Consider the following 14,760-nt stretch of genomic DNA (forward strand, 5'->3'; position numbering starts at 1 on the left):
TCAGATCAAAATGTCATCAGCAAAACTATGACGTTGTGCAGTATCACAATATCTGCTGTCTATTTATTCGTGGATGTCTTGCTATCTTGTCTTCTGCCTCTGTATTTATATTAATATTCTTATTTATTTTGCTTTTTTTTTGACATAACTGTTACGCTGCAGTGACAAAGGAATTTCCAAAACATCATCGTTTTTGCAGATGACATTATGAGCTGAGGTGAGAGCAGGGAGCAGGTGAAGAAAAATACAGGGATGGTTTTAACAGGTGCAGTGAAGAGTGTGAAAAAGAAGTGAAGAAATATGTGTAAGCAGGTTGGAAAGGGTGGAGCAACGTGTCGGGGTGCTAAAAGAACATCGGGAAGAATGAAAGGAAAGGTGTAGACGACGGCGGTTTGGAGGCAGAGCTGGAGGCTGCGGAGATGCAGATGTGGAGGCTCTTTTTGGAAGTGAAGGATCAGGAATGAAGCATGTGTTAGATGTCCTGGAGATAAAGTCAAATGAAGGATTGGTGAAGATCTGGGTAAAAGGATGCTGAGGCGAGAACTGCCAGGCGGGAAGTCTGGAGGAAGAACAAGAGATTTATGGATGTAGTGACGGGAAGACATGAAGTTAGTTGATGTGAGAGAAGAGGATGCAGAGGAGAGGGTTAGACGGAGGCAGCCGATTGGCTGCGGCGACCCCGGGAGGCTACGGCTGAAAGGGAAAGAAACAAATCATGTTTGTCTGAACTCTTTCGTTTCCCTTTTACAGTAAATTATTCAGAGGGAACGTGGCGGTGAATGAAAGCGTCCCACCGCCCCGGAATACCCCGGTGTTTGCCTGCAGCTTTTCCTCACCGGCTTCTCCCGGTACCTGCTCTCCTCCTGGAGGGCCTCCGACGGAGGAGCGGGGGGTACCACACACACCCCGGCACGGGGACGGAAGACGTGCTTTTCCCTTTCTTCCTTTGGAATAAACCAGAATAAAATAGAATAAAACACACATGCAATCTTCCTTGAGGTAATGATCTGCACGTTGTGTTACGTAAGATGATCGTTTTTTTTTCCAGATCCAGGAGAAGCAGGAGATCCGGCTTGCAGCTGCCTGTGTCATCAGACACAGCGACACCCCCCAAAAAAAGAAGCAAAAAAAAAAAAAAAAAAAAAAAAAAAAAAAAAAATCTCCTATAAGTTACGTAACGTACGAGTTTACCCGTCTGCTTGCGGTTTGGCGTCCGCCGTATTTCCACTGGCGCGTCTCCCGCTGCGCCCTGATTGGTCAGTCCGTTACGTGGCAACGCGGAGGGGGCGGGGCTTCGGTATAAAACCCGCCGTCCCCGCCTGACTCCTCCGCCGTGGCATCACCTCGAACCCCGACAGGAACCCCGGAACCTCCAGCATGTCTTCAGACGTCTCAGCAGGTGAGTCCGACCACCGTTTTAGCCGCTGCTATTATGGGATGGAGGCTTCATCACCTGCAGGCAAGGCTGGCAGCTGTTTGAGCTCAGATCGCCACATATTCACAGCAATATCATCAAACTTTTAACACACCAATGAAAGGATGAACTGCCTGTTTATACTTTGAGCATAAGAAAAAAAAACATATTCTCATAAGTTTTGGCTTTTTTTTTTCTTGCTGTATCCGACACATGGTCGGTTTTATAGGTCCGTCTCGTCCCCCTGTGTTATTTTATGACACCCTATCTGTTCAAGACACCGGCTAAAAATGTTTTATTTCTGTTCAAAAGAATATAGTTTAGATTTAGCTGCCGCACTTTCGTTATCACAGTTTACAGACCAGGTGTTTTACCGCCGGTTAGATGTTTTATACACCTTACGGGCTGTTGCGGTTTATGTTCGGCTATCTGATGTAACCCGCCGACACCGACCTAAACTCCGGGCTTCTCGCTTTTCAACTTCTCTTCTCAAGATTGCGGCCTTCCAAAGTACCTTTCACCCAAGAGCGCGGTGTTTTGCATAGACCTCTACAAGTTGAAAAGGACTTTTGATATAATTCTTTAATATAATTTAATCATATGCCATATTTTTTTCCTATCAGTGCTGTGATATCCTCCCTGCTGGTTTGAGATATTGTTTTCCTGGGTTTTCTGCAGAGCTCGAGCTCGACGGGCTGCTGCAGGAGTTCCAGGATGTGGTGAAGGAGCTGCAGGCCCCTCGGCAAGGCAGATCTCAGGGCTTCCAGCCCGAGTCCAAGAGCCGGGCCACGCGATGGGACGACAGCGGAGTGGAGGACTCGGATTACAGTCGGTTTAGAAATACTTCTCTTTTGACGTCGGCGTTAAGCCCTCCTGAGAAAAACGATGATTTGCCTTTGTAATCAAACAAAAGAAATCACATCTTAGGCCTTCAAATGCCGCTGTTTATCTTGTGGCAACCCCCTGTGGGCTATGGCCTTTAACAAATAACTGCAAGTAAATTCTGGTAATTTGCATAAAATTAGCAGTAGAGGAGGACACCTCCCCGAACATCTCTGTGCTGTTTTGCCTCCTGACAATAGCTGTGTACTTGAATGAACCGTAATTACGGCACCCCTCCCTCCTCCTCCCTATTGTTTCCTCTTTATTTCTGTGTTTGGTGTTTGCCAACTTGTAAAATAGCAAAGAAAACGTGCATTCGCCGCTCCCGCGTGTCATCATTACTGAAAGTATGGCGGTCCCCTAATGCTGCATGTTGCTCCGAGAAGCCGACACTTGGGAGCCACTTAAAGCGGGCCGGCATTTACCTTCATTTTGCAGCATGTTACCATCATTACCCGCTTCTCTTGTTTTCGTGTGTCGATTGCCGTCGATCAGTCGTTCTAATGTGACGGCGGCGGCTTTCTCCCGCTCTGTTTTTATTTATTTTTTTCTCCACTGACCTTCTCCTCAGGCAGTGAAGACTCTTTGGGAAACAGTTTGAACACCAGCGAGGAGGAGCTGCACACAGCAGGCTTAACGCCGGCACCCAAAGGTACTGGAGGCATCTGTCAGCCTATCTCCACCCTGATAAGCTCTTGCTTCTTTACATTGATCGCTATCACGGCGACGCGCCATTGGGCCGGGAGGTCCTTTTATTTTTATTTTTTTTTATTTTTACACAACAAAACACCCCCCCCCCCTCGCCTATTGCAAAAGTGCAGTCTCCTGCAGGGGTTGTGATCTACGTCGGCTCCTGGTCGGGGGCGGGGGGGGGCTGAATCATCCAGGACTTTTTAATTCTCAATGGGTGGAAACAAAAGAATAAACCAGGAGGCGCTGCTGACGGGGATCCGAGTGGAAATCTGCTACGTGTCAAGGGGGGGTTTGAAATATTTCAGATCACTCTATCTCCGCTTGTAGGGAATAAGCTGGAAGTTTGCTTTTTTTTTACAGTCCAAAAGTAGTCAGCCTAATGCGAAATTCAGGAACTTTGTTCTTTTAGCGTCTCGTCCAAAGGAAATACCACTGAACTGAGCCGCATTTCTCCACAGAATATTCCACTGCCGCCTTTTCTTCCCCTCCCCTTTCCACCTCATCGTTTGTCTAATTCGTTCTCCTTCTGTTCTCTTCTTTTCTTGCAGCCAAGCTGGGAGACACGAGCGAACTCGAGAGTTTTATTGACATGTTGGATCGGGAGCTCGCCGGTGCGTATTTAAGAAAATGACTTCTCTCTCTCACGCTCCATCTCTTCTTTTTTTTTTTTTTGCTCGCACCTAATTCAGACAGGGCGGAATCGCGGCGGAAATGCTCACAGGGTGCAGAAAGTAAAAGGCAGAGTGCATAGGAGCCTCCCCGCTCCCTTCTTTTCACCCTGCACGATTATCTCAAAGTACCTCTTGCTCAAAAATACTATATCTGGGGGGGTTTGGGGTGGACTATCTGCACACCCCTTAGTGATAATCGCAGACTTCAGGATCTGGCTTTCCGCACCGAGGTGGCGGCGTTTCAGAAGCCGGCGACCACGTGTGTGGAAACCACAGAGAGCAAAAAAACATACATCCGCTGCCAACTGTGGCCCAGACAGACGGGAAATCGATTGTGAATAAACAGGGTTTAACTATGATTTCTGTTAATACCCAAGTGATTTTTATTCTTGTATCAGGCTTCGGAGGTCTTTTACCAACCTCTCTCTTTCTGGCAGAGATGTGATTGAGAACGGGGTCGGGGCGCAGGCCTCCGGCTACCGCGGAGCAATAAGACGGATGAACACGTTATCAGATCAGGGGGCGTTGCTCGCTCCCCGGGCTGCCGGTCAAGAATCAAACAGGCGTTCCACGACAAAAACGTAAGAAGACGGTCGGCCTTCTGATGAAGCTCCGTCCGGCTGACAGGAACCCCCACCCCCCCACCCCCCCGCACTCCCGGGAGCCTCTGATTCATAATGCTAAAGTTTTTTTTTCTATTTTACACCCAGAAAACCTTCCACCTGTGTGTGTGTATGGAAAAGAAAGTGCTGCCTGTGGTAAAGGCAATATGTTAATGTCACATTTGAAAAATTCCCACGGGTGCAGTTACCGGGGAAAGGGCCTTAAATCCTCATTGTCATGGTTTTGTTGAATTCAAAGCTACAGATTGCACTTTAGCTCCAAAGTAATTTAGAGTTGCCGGCGGTGCAGAGATGCTGTGTAATATCAAATGCAGATGTTTTCAATGTACATATCTTGTTTATATCCTTTTTATAAAAAAAAAAAAAGTTTTCAACTTATAGTTTGCTTTGATTAAAGCCAAGATTTGAAAACCTGTTTTTTCTTTTTATTGGGTTTGATATGTTACTTACCCACAATGTTATATGGTTTCATCCAACCGAGATATTTTCCTTAACCTAACCATATAGTTGTTTTTTGTTTTTTCAAATAAGAGTGAGATCTGAATATTTCCTGGGACATAAATACATTGGATATTTCAGAGAAAAACAAATTTGTTGCACTCATGTTAACCCTCATGGTGCCATGTCCTCATTTGGTCTTCTTGAATGACCAGTTACCATAGCAACAGTAAAAACATCAGAGTTCAGTGGAAAAACACGACGTCATTAATTTATCACATATCACTCTTATTCAAGATGTTCCCTCATTTCAAATTCGTCACCTGTTTTCTTGAAACTATACTGTGTGTCACTTCTGATTTTACTTCATTTTCACTTCCACCACTTAAAGTGGAAATACACGGATTCAGCACGAAGGCTTTGTGCAGACAGCTTGAAAGGGAAATGCGTCATCTGCCCCGAGAAGCAGCGCTGGTTGAGACATAGTGCTTTGAACTGCAGGAAGGAAACGGTTCTGCTTTGTTTGAGTTGTCTGTTTAAAAAGAGCGTCTTAGAAGTCAGTCGGTTTTTGACTTTCCGTGGTAATCGTATTCATATTTCGATATCACACGGGTCTATTCGGTGTCGTGGTTCGTACAGGTGTCTCCTCCCTGTCGTCACGGTAAACAAAGCAAAGGTTAACGTCGAGGTTTCGAATACTCTTGAGGAACGGCGGTCCGTTCATGGCTTACGCTGGGTTTACTCCAAAAGATTTTCTCGGTCGCAGACTAAAAACCGGAAATCAGAAGGAAATTTTTAGGAATCTTACAGGAGTCGCAGCGCGCTCCCGTCATCTCGATTGTTAAGTATAAGGTGGTAATCTGAGCTCTTTTAGATCAATCTTTTCCCAGTCTTGCGCTTTACGACAGTGCTTGATATCGCGAGTCTTTTAGGCTTTACGGTGACATAACACAATCAACAAACAATGGATGAGCTCTAAAAAAACAAAAACAGGAAACCTGGTAGACAAACAATCACCAGAGCAGTACTGGCAGCAAAGACGGTACTTGTTGGCGGGATGGATGAACGGGAACTGCGAAGGACGTCCCGATCAATATGGAGCATCTGGCTTGGACCATGTCAACTCTAACGTATCACGACCGAGCGGAGAAGTAAAAGCGGCCGACTGTAATAGCAGAGACTCTGCAGATACCTGACGAAAAGCTGTAAGATTCAGTCTTTGTAAAATATCGGTCTGAGACCAGGTTGCGACCAAAAAGTCCAAAAACTAGTCTTTCGATGTGAGCAGGTATGAGATGATCGTTTTCATCTTTTTCCAAGTTTTGGAATCTGTTGATCTCTCCAATTAAATCAGTTGTCATTTGTTTAAAAAAATAAATTGGAAAAGAAACCCTTACCTTTCACTGACGTGTCCTCGGAACCCGCTACTCTCTTTCCACCGCAGCCGGTTGAAACAGAAGGCCGTCCACACCGAGCTGGGATCTGTCCGAAGCTTCTGCACCGGCAAAATCCAGGGTTTCCTCGCCGCTGTCACCAAATGCTTGCTCATAGGGGAATGTTGGGTTTCTGTAGATCATCTCAAAGAGAGCGGTCAGACAACTGGGTTGAGATCTGTTGCCATAGAAATAAAACTTGACTTATTTTGGCATTTTGTTCATTTGGCACAGCTCTGAGGAAAGCCCAACATTTTACCTCTGTAACAGAGAAGCAATGCTTGACAGTAATAATAAATGACGTCAATATTTTACATGCTGTCCAACAAATGAGCGGAATAAAAACAACACGCATGGAGTATATCGACAGTATATTACATATCGATGCGGTGTAGAGATATCGGCGCCGGTCTCCTGTCCGACGGCGCCCACGTCTCCATAATGAGGAAGCAGCCGGGTGACGCCGTTGCAGATCCATCAGCTCCAGACACGACCACCTTCAACCCACCAGCCCACCCTCCGGCAGCGGCTACTGAGCACAGAGTGCCAAAACAACCATTAAACATCAACAGGCCCTCAGGCTAACACTGTGATCAACAATTAATCAGTTGATGCTATTAAGAACAATAAACCTACCATAGTGTTACCCGCGCCTCAACTGTCAGTTAACCATATTATTTATGATGAATTATTCAATGCCATAATCTAATATTCATTCGGGTAAAGTCCCACTTGCCCCTGTGCTATTATCTATCTCCCCCTTTCATGGAAAAGGTAAATAATTGATATCTATATTATGATATTAATTGCATCTCATCACACCATTGCACTATCATCAAGTGATCAAAACAAAACTGCGCAGGTAAATATAAATATGCATTGTATCCCATTGTTATTTTAAATGTTTTTTTTTTTTCTGTTCTGGTCTGTTCTTGCTTTTACGTCCAATTTGTGCAAGCGGTCCTCGTTCTGTTTGCCTTTGGATACCCGGGTCATTAAAATTGAACTTACACGGAAAGTAAGGCGGGTAAATAGACTCAGATTGCTGTTCAGAGGAAAATAATACAATGTATCGCTTCTTTTATGGCAACACCCCCGATTTTCATCGGAAAATGATGAATTGATGACATTAGCTGGCCGATGACTGAAATGAAACGATGCGGATACAACAGAACTGTGGATGACAATGCAAGGCGAAGACATAATACATGTTATTCTTCTTAAAGCTTTCGTCCAAAGATTCGGGAGTCTTAAATGACGCGGATGTAATTAAAGTAACCATAGACTTTAAATCTGTACACACAATAATGCTTTTTTTTTGTAAGCCAGCAACTTAATGAAGATGTAATTAAGTATATTAGAAGGGATACACTTGTAATTCTCAGACAGTGGGTAAATGAGGCAGATATACAGCCTGCGCTGAGAGCCTATTGCGACTGAGATGAGTGCTGAGATGCACGTGCAGAGCGTGCTGTGCGCTGACATCTGCCTGATGGGTGAGTGGAGCAAGCACACACACACACACACACACACACACACACACACACGCATGCTATTTCGACAATTGCACAGAAATTACTATATTCATTGGGACCCATGGCATGAGATGAGATGTACTTAAGCGGATTTGCTTACTTATCCTCGAAACTAAATCGTCGTCCAGCGGAGCCATTCGATCCGGAAACTTTCAAAATAGTTTGAGAAAGTAAACACGGCACTAGAATGCCGATCCCACGACACCCACACTGTGAATTGTCACATTCTTCCCGGATCTTTCATAAGTCTCCCTGAACGGGGATCAAGGACTCATGTCGCTGCTTTGTTATCGTTGCAGATATCACAATAGGTAGAACGAGGACCTTGAAATATGCGGGGGCTTGATGTGCTGTGAAATCTCCTACAACATCACATCAAACTCACGAAAGCAGCTCAAATACGACGTGAATATTTTTTGGACATTTTCTCAGATTTTTTTTTTTTACAACTGTGATATTACATGACAGAGTGCAATGATCAACAGCGGGAAAGAAAAAGAAACGACTACTATTGTTTCCTTTTTCGTCGCGGTGGCTGCTTGGCGTGACTGATGACGGGGTTGAACTCTATTCCAGTTGGTTTCCAGACCGCGGGAAAGAAACAGCTCATCAAAAAATAAATAACTGGGAACCAGAAAATTGGACAATCCCCGATGACTTCGGTGTATTTTCCTCTTGTGCTGATTGTTGTTAGATTTTTCAATAATTCATTCATTCATTCCCTATCCTTGCCGTGTATCCTGCCCTCATGGCTGCGGTGCTGCTGTTACCGGAGGTTCGCCCTGCACCGGTTGCCGGTCTATAGAAACATAACCATTCTCATCTGTACAATTCAGGGTCTCCGATGATTCGGGAGGAAAATGGAGAAATCGGAGGAAACCCGCGCAGATACTGGGAGAACATTGAGGCTCCGTACGTAAAGGCCGCCCTGTCGGGAATCGAACCGGGAACCTTCTTGCTGCGAGGCGGAAACAGGAACTGCTACACCCTCTTATTCAATCCTGTGACAAAAATTAGACACGAACATTCAGTCCCGATGACACATCGGGTTTGAATGTGCTTATATTAGAAGTTGTAATGATGGCACGATGCAGATATTTACCTTCGTTTCCAGTTTAATGGCAGTAAGGTCCTGGCCTGCTCCTTATTGAATGTATCTGTCAAATTCTACTGTTCACAAGAGAAAACTAGCCTATTATTTTTATGTTGTGCTCCTTTTGTGTTCACCCGAGGGGATGAATTCACATTGCATCACATTCATCATCACCACGTCTCACTCGAGCTGTCGGCTTCGAGTTCATGCTTTAACTGTCTACGTTCACGATAAATAAGGAATCTAAAGGCTGCGCGTTGCGGAGATAACCGCATGGTCTTAAGCCAGACTTCCAAGTTATCTTTTTAAACACGAGCCTTTAGGATCGATGTGATAAAAGTTACATGACTGAACTCAGTGCCAGCCTTTACTTTTGTAAGTTTTTGATTCGTGCACCCATTCAAATGTCGACAGGATTGTGGATATGGCCCGAAGGCGTGTTTTACTAGCATGCATTGTAAGCAGTATCGCTGTCTCGCTCATTGAAAGTCAATGATTTCTGGCCACACTATAGAGGCTGGTACCAACTAATAGGAAGAAGTAGGTGGCTTAAAGAGATAGAGCTGAGACCATTAAAAAGAAGCCTTCAGTCAGAAATGGAGAAAAAGAATCGTCTTTAAGGAAAACTCTGTTTGACTGACAGGGTCCTTCTCCGGGTCTGTTTGAAGAGGATTGCTTTGCCTTTCCTGCTCTGGTCAGTGGGGAGTGTGACAGGATCAGCCTCTGCAGAAACTGCTATTTTGCTCGGGCGGATGTGGTCGGCGTTAACAGCGGCGACAGGATTAATACCCCACACTTTGCACCTGCCCGTAACCAAGCATACAAATTAGGCCCGGTCTTCGCGGGAAGAAAGGTGAGATGGGACGACTGTAACTATTGGATATACTGTATGTTTGGCATGAGACTGGGCCCAGGTCTACTGGCAATAAATTCTGAGAAAAATGCCACCAGGACCGAATTCCACCACTTTTATGCAAAAGTGCAAGTGCATAAATAGTGGAGTCCTTCGACCAAACATCTCACCGCGTTTCTTTATTAACCCACACAGAACGTGGCTCGACATATTTCATACACATCCGGGCCCAGAGAGAAGCCCGGGGTGCTAATATTTGTACACATCACATCGAAACTGGGACAGGAAATAATAAATCATGCGGCTAGTACAGGACCGCACCCCGAGGTCTGCAGTAAAAATGCAAGATTCATTCATTCACTTATTCTTTATCCATTCCAATTATCCTGCGCTCAGGGCCGGCGAGGCTGCCGGAGCCCATCCCAGCTGTCATTGGGTGATAGGAAGGTTTCATCCCGGACCCGTCGCAAGATAATAAAAGAAATAAAACTATTCACCCTCTCATTCAGACATCGCAATGCGACACGCAACCGTTCACGCTCTCTTTCACAGCGCTTCGGGAAATTCAGAGTCTCGGATGAACCTTATTGGACTGTGGGAGGAAACCCGGAGAACGGAGAAAGGTACAACCTTCTTGCTGTGAGGCGGAACTGCTAACCACTGCGGCGCCCAAAATTTGCCGTTATCTGACATAATCTGGATTTCATCATAATCACGGTGTAACTAAGTTTCTTAGAGGAAAGGACGATAATTCCCCTCCTTGAGCGCCATCCACTGCCGCCGCCCCGCAGATATTCTGCGGCTAAAAATGTATAAAACAGAGCGACCCAGGAGTGCAGGGATTAGCAAGATACTGTAGTTGTAGATATGCACATGTCTGCTGGCACCGGCTCATTCCCGCTACAACTGCAAAAGCAGAATGAAAGCTATAGGCTGATCCTCTATCCTTTCAGCCGTTCCCTTTAGGGGTCACCTCGGCCAATCGCCTGCCTCCATCTCGCCCGCTCCTCTGCATCCTCTAACTTCATGTCCTCTTTCCGTCCAGCCATAAATCTCCTCTCTGGTCTTCCTTCAGGCCTCCTGTCTGGCACTTCCAACCTCATCATCCTTCCGCATAGATCTTCTAAAGAGTCCATAGATCTTCTATCCCTCCTCTGTAGAGGTCTAACGCCGTCTCGGTCTGACTTTATCTCCAAAACATCCAACACGTGCCGTCCCTCTGACGGACTCCTTCTTGAGCATGCTATATTTTAGGGATAGAGGTAATGGATTACATTTAAGTGCGCATTTCAAGGGAAAGAAAATAAAGGATGAATTCTGATATACTCGCTCTAATGGAAACGTTTTAATGATCCCCTTTGATTTCGCTCCCCGTCACATAAATTTCTATTTCCATCTATAGCATGTAATTTCCTGTTTTTCTCCCAGACTCCCCAGACTTCATTGTATGAAACAGGAAACCAGTGTATTCCTTTCAGAGAAGTTCATTCCCAAAGAATGCGACGCATCCAGCTTTCCGCCGTCCTTCAGATGAGCCGTAAATCACCGCCGACTGGAGAATCCTTTTACCCGTACTCAAACATCCTTTTTCATCCCCCAAAACAGGCCGTTACTGGAATGCGCTACTGAAAATAGGGCAAACGTGATTAAACAAGACAAACAGACGGATAAAAGTCGTGGTTTTTTTCCACAGACAAATCCTTATCATTTTCATTATTGATATCATTCAGAAGCGCTGAAAGTCGAATTCAAGCTGGTTTACAGATACGGTTTCCAAAAGCTGGTTTTCCCCCCAGAACAATTTATTTTGTTTTGACACATTTTTTGAATGGTTTAATGAAGTATTGGGTGGTTTTGTTAGAGAAAACAAAACATTAAGGCACTCGTTTATCGATTGTAGTATTAATAATTGGCAAATATTATCGTGTTTTGATAGGACGTATGGAACAAAAAAAAAAAAAATGGTTGAATGAAAGGCTTCTCCCCGTAAAATAGAATAAAAGGCATTTCTCAGGGAAGGTTCAGACTTTGCGGAGTTCGTTCGGATACGAAAAAGCCGCGCTCTCGTCGCATTTGACCCGCGTGATCTGTGAGCGGTGGGCTCGATAAGCATCTGAAGATCCCACCGGTGCCGCCGAAAGTCACTGTAATGTGGCTGAACCGATAAGATACTTTTGGGAAGACCTCTGAGAGTCGTCTGCACCGGAGCAGCGCAGGCCGGCCAGTTTAGACACCAAAGGTCCGCTGACGCAACCCTCCCCTCGTCACTCGCAATCCACATCTGAGAGAGGCATTAGTGGACTGCCATCTGACGGTAAACTCCAGCTGATGCAACGAAGAGATACAAAGGCCTGGGATGGGGAGGGACTCCTCTGCAGAGTACTTCTGCAATTTGTGAATGGTGAACAGTTAACAAGAAAACAAAAGATATCAGATGTTTCTGTAAGAGCGCTTCGGCATCACAGCGAGGAGGATCCCCGGTTCAATTCCGACACGTGTGTTCGACGTGGGGTCTCCGTGTTTGTCTGCATGAGCTTCCCAATCCAAAAATACGCAGGATGTTAATAAATGACCCGACCGTGTGAATGAGGGCGTGCCGAGATGACGGGGGGGGGGGGGGGGAGGGGGGGCAGAGCTGGAGGTCGCAGAGATGAAGATGTTGAGGTTCGACCGGAGTGGACAGGATCAGGAATGAGTCCATCAGAGGGACGTCACATGTTAGATGTTTTGGAGGGAAGGTCAGAGAAGCCAGACTGAGATGGTTGGGTCATGCACAGAGGACGGACAGTCAATATATTGGTAGATGCAGGAATTGGAGGTCTAGAGGAAGACCAAAGAGTAGATTTTTGGACGTAGTGAGAGAGGATATGATGTTGGTTGGTGTGAGAAAGGAGGACGCAGAGAAGAGGGTTAGATGGAGAGGGTCGATTCTCTTGAAGGGAAAAGACGACGCGTGAATGAGAGGATGAACGGTTGTGTGTCGCTATATGACGAGTGAATACGACAACTAACACTTGTTTGTCTCTATATGTTGTGCGACTGAGAGGATGAACGGTTGGAAGTCAAAATTTGAGGTGAACGAGCGCGTGAATGGTTGTCTCTCCATGATGTGCGGATGTGAGGGTGAACGGCTGTGTATCTCAATATGATGTCCATGAGAATGAATAGTTGGATGTTAAAATGTTGTGCGTCACTATGTGATCTGTGAGTAAGAGAGTGAACGGCTGTTTGTCTCGATTTGACGTGTGAATGAGAGGGTGAACGGTTGCGTGCACCGCGATCGAGTAGCGATGGTGAAGCCCACTTCCGGCGGTCAGGTTACGTATGCGGGCCGAGTAGTGTAAATAACAGATGGGGAAAAAAAAATTGGTTTCTGTTTGTTGAGATGAAACAACTCCACCTGGCTGTCAGAAACGGAACGGCGAGTACGAAACCATTTTGCCGTTGAGCGTCTTATGGGGATTTACAGGACAGGATACAGGACAGATAGCGTGTAGGGGTTTAAAGTGTGCTTGTTTCCTGCTGTTGTTACTTTCCTCACACACACACAGGGAGGCTTTGGTCTCAGCAGCAGCGGCGGCGGCGCCGATATCTCCAGGCCATCCATCTTACAGATCATTATGCAGTCGACAAGCAGTTTTAGGCCAGGGGCAGGTGGGAATGCTCGTGCGAAATGAACTATGGGTTTCCGCCGTTCTGCGCTGGACCTCACCATAAAAATTCAGACCGACCCCTTTGCCGTTGACTTTATCACACTTGAGCCCGTTCTATGATGCAACGCGGCTGATAAATGTTGCTGTTCCATAAGCTGAATTTAAAGTGTCATCGTGTAATTTCGCTAAAAGTACCCACAGAATAGTCTGTAAAGAGCTACAATAAAAACACAAGTGCTATTTGTATAACCGCAGCTTGAAGAGGGCATTTTAACCTATTATTGAGTCAGAATTTATTTATATGGCGCCAAATCACAACAGTTGTCTGATGATACTTTTCCAGGTCTGGACTGCACTCTTTAAAAGTGATTTACAGAAACCCAAAATGAAGTGTTTGGGGGCCGCGGCGAGTTAATGCTGCCTTTTACGTGTGCAGAAACTTCGGACGGATCCGAGCTCAATGTGGGCGACCTTCTGCCTCGACCGGTCAGAGAGAGTAAGATAGAGAAATTGTACTATCATGGGGCTGATAGCAATAGTGCTAACAGCTGATACCATACACGATAGCTTTAACATTCATAAAACAAATAACAATCCCGGACACCTGGGAAGATAGGATGCGGGAGAAGATATTGGGGTTAACGATGGAGTCTCCGAAAAAACAAAAAAAACAAAACAAAAAAAAAAACCCATCAACGCAAATGAACTATGCTTTTGGGTGATATTAGCATTCAGTGAGAAACAGCATCTCTTGACAGGGGCAGGGAAGGTTTAATGATGTGACTCTTTGTCTGGTCGTTTGATGAACTGAGATAAATGCACTTGTTTTATTTATCACCCAGCGTGCCACTTAACGCATCCTCCTTTGACGATTAATTTATTTTTTTCAAAACACATTTTGACAGGCAATGAATTCAGTGGCACAAATGTGTATTCCACAACAGACAGCTTGTTAGCAAAATGAATGCATTGTCAAGATTTACTTTCATAGTGGGATTTGCTGATGATAATAAAAATGGCTGGTTTATCCTTCAGTGCAAGTAGGAGGATTTCTCCCTCGACTGAGTGTGATGTTTCTCAATTATAATAAAAAAAAATTACAGCCGACATCAAAAATCATGGTTTTGTGGCCTCTGGAAATGGGTTTCACGCTCTGTATTCATTAGACACAAGGAGACACAGATGGTTCAAATACGGCAGAGATGTTTTCTTTGGGCGGAGAGGAAAATTGCATTGATTCTGATTACACTTTGCTTTGTTTAATTCACTCATTATTTTATTAGCCGGCAATGAAACGCGGTAAGTCAAGAAAATGAGACTAGTAATGCTCAGAAATGAGCCGAATAAGTCCACAGAATAGAAGAGAGGAGGAACGGACGAGTCACGTCGGTGGCAGACGGAGCAGCTCAGAATGCATTTAGTGAGAGGGGCGGAAAAAAAAGCACGGCATGAAAGAAGAGGAGACCAAAGAC

The 14,760-nt window shown here is 45.3% G+C and overlaps 1 protein-coding gene across 1 annotated transcript; it reads left to right on the forward strand.

The window, feature by feature from the left end:
- Positions 1-1,335: 1,335 nt before the first annotated feature.
- On the forward strand, positions 1,336-4,694 carry LOC147215788 (uncharacterized). The gene is made up of 5 exons (XM_086178809.1): positions 1,336-1,399; positions 2,093-2,242; positions 2,868-2,948; positions 3,538-3,600; positions 4,098-4,694. Exons 1-5 carry the CDS (start codon positions 1,378-1,380, stop codon positions 4,103-4,105), a joined length of 324 nt encoding a protein of 107 aa, XP_086034935.1. The 5' UTR covers positions 1,336-1,377; the 3' UTR covers positions 4,106-4,694.
- The last annotated feature ends 10,066 nt before the right edge of the window (positions 4,695-14,760 follow it).

The sequence above is a fragment of the Fistularia commersonii genome, chromosome 31 (assembly GCF_037954325.1).
Source record: "Fistularia commersonii isolate RoL2024-O1a breed Wild chromosome 31, RoL_Fcom_v1.0, whole genome shotgun sequence".
NCBI classification, from domain to species: Eukaryota; Metazoa; Chordata; class Actinopteri; order Syngnathiformes; family Fistulariidae; genus Fistularia; species Fistularia commersonii.

What these genes read in the sequence shown, in the direction of transcription:
- LOC147215788 (XM_086178809.1), top strand. Translation starts at nt 1,378, where the DNA reads ATGTCTTCAGACGTCTCAGCAG. An exon ending in AGTGGAGGACTCGGATTACA is followed by an intron (nt 2,243 to 2,867) that starts GTCGGTTTAGAA and finishes CCTTCTCCTCAG; the next exon opens with GCAGTGAAGACTCTTTGGGA. An exon ending in CTTAACGCCGGCACCCAAAG is followed by an intron (nt 2,949 to 3,537) that starts GTACTGGAGGCA and finishes CTTTTCTTGCAG; the next exon opens with CCAAGCTGGGAGACACGAGC.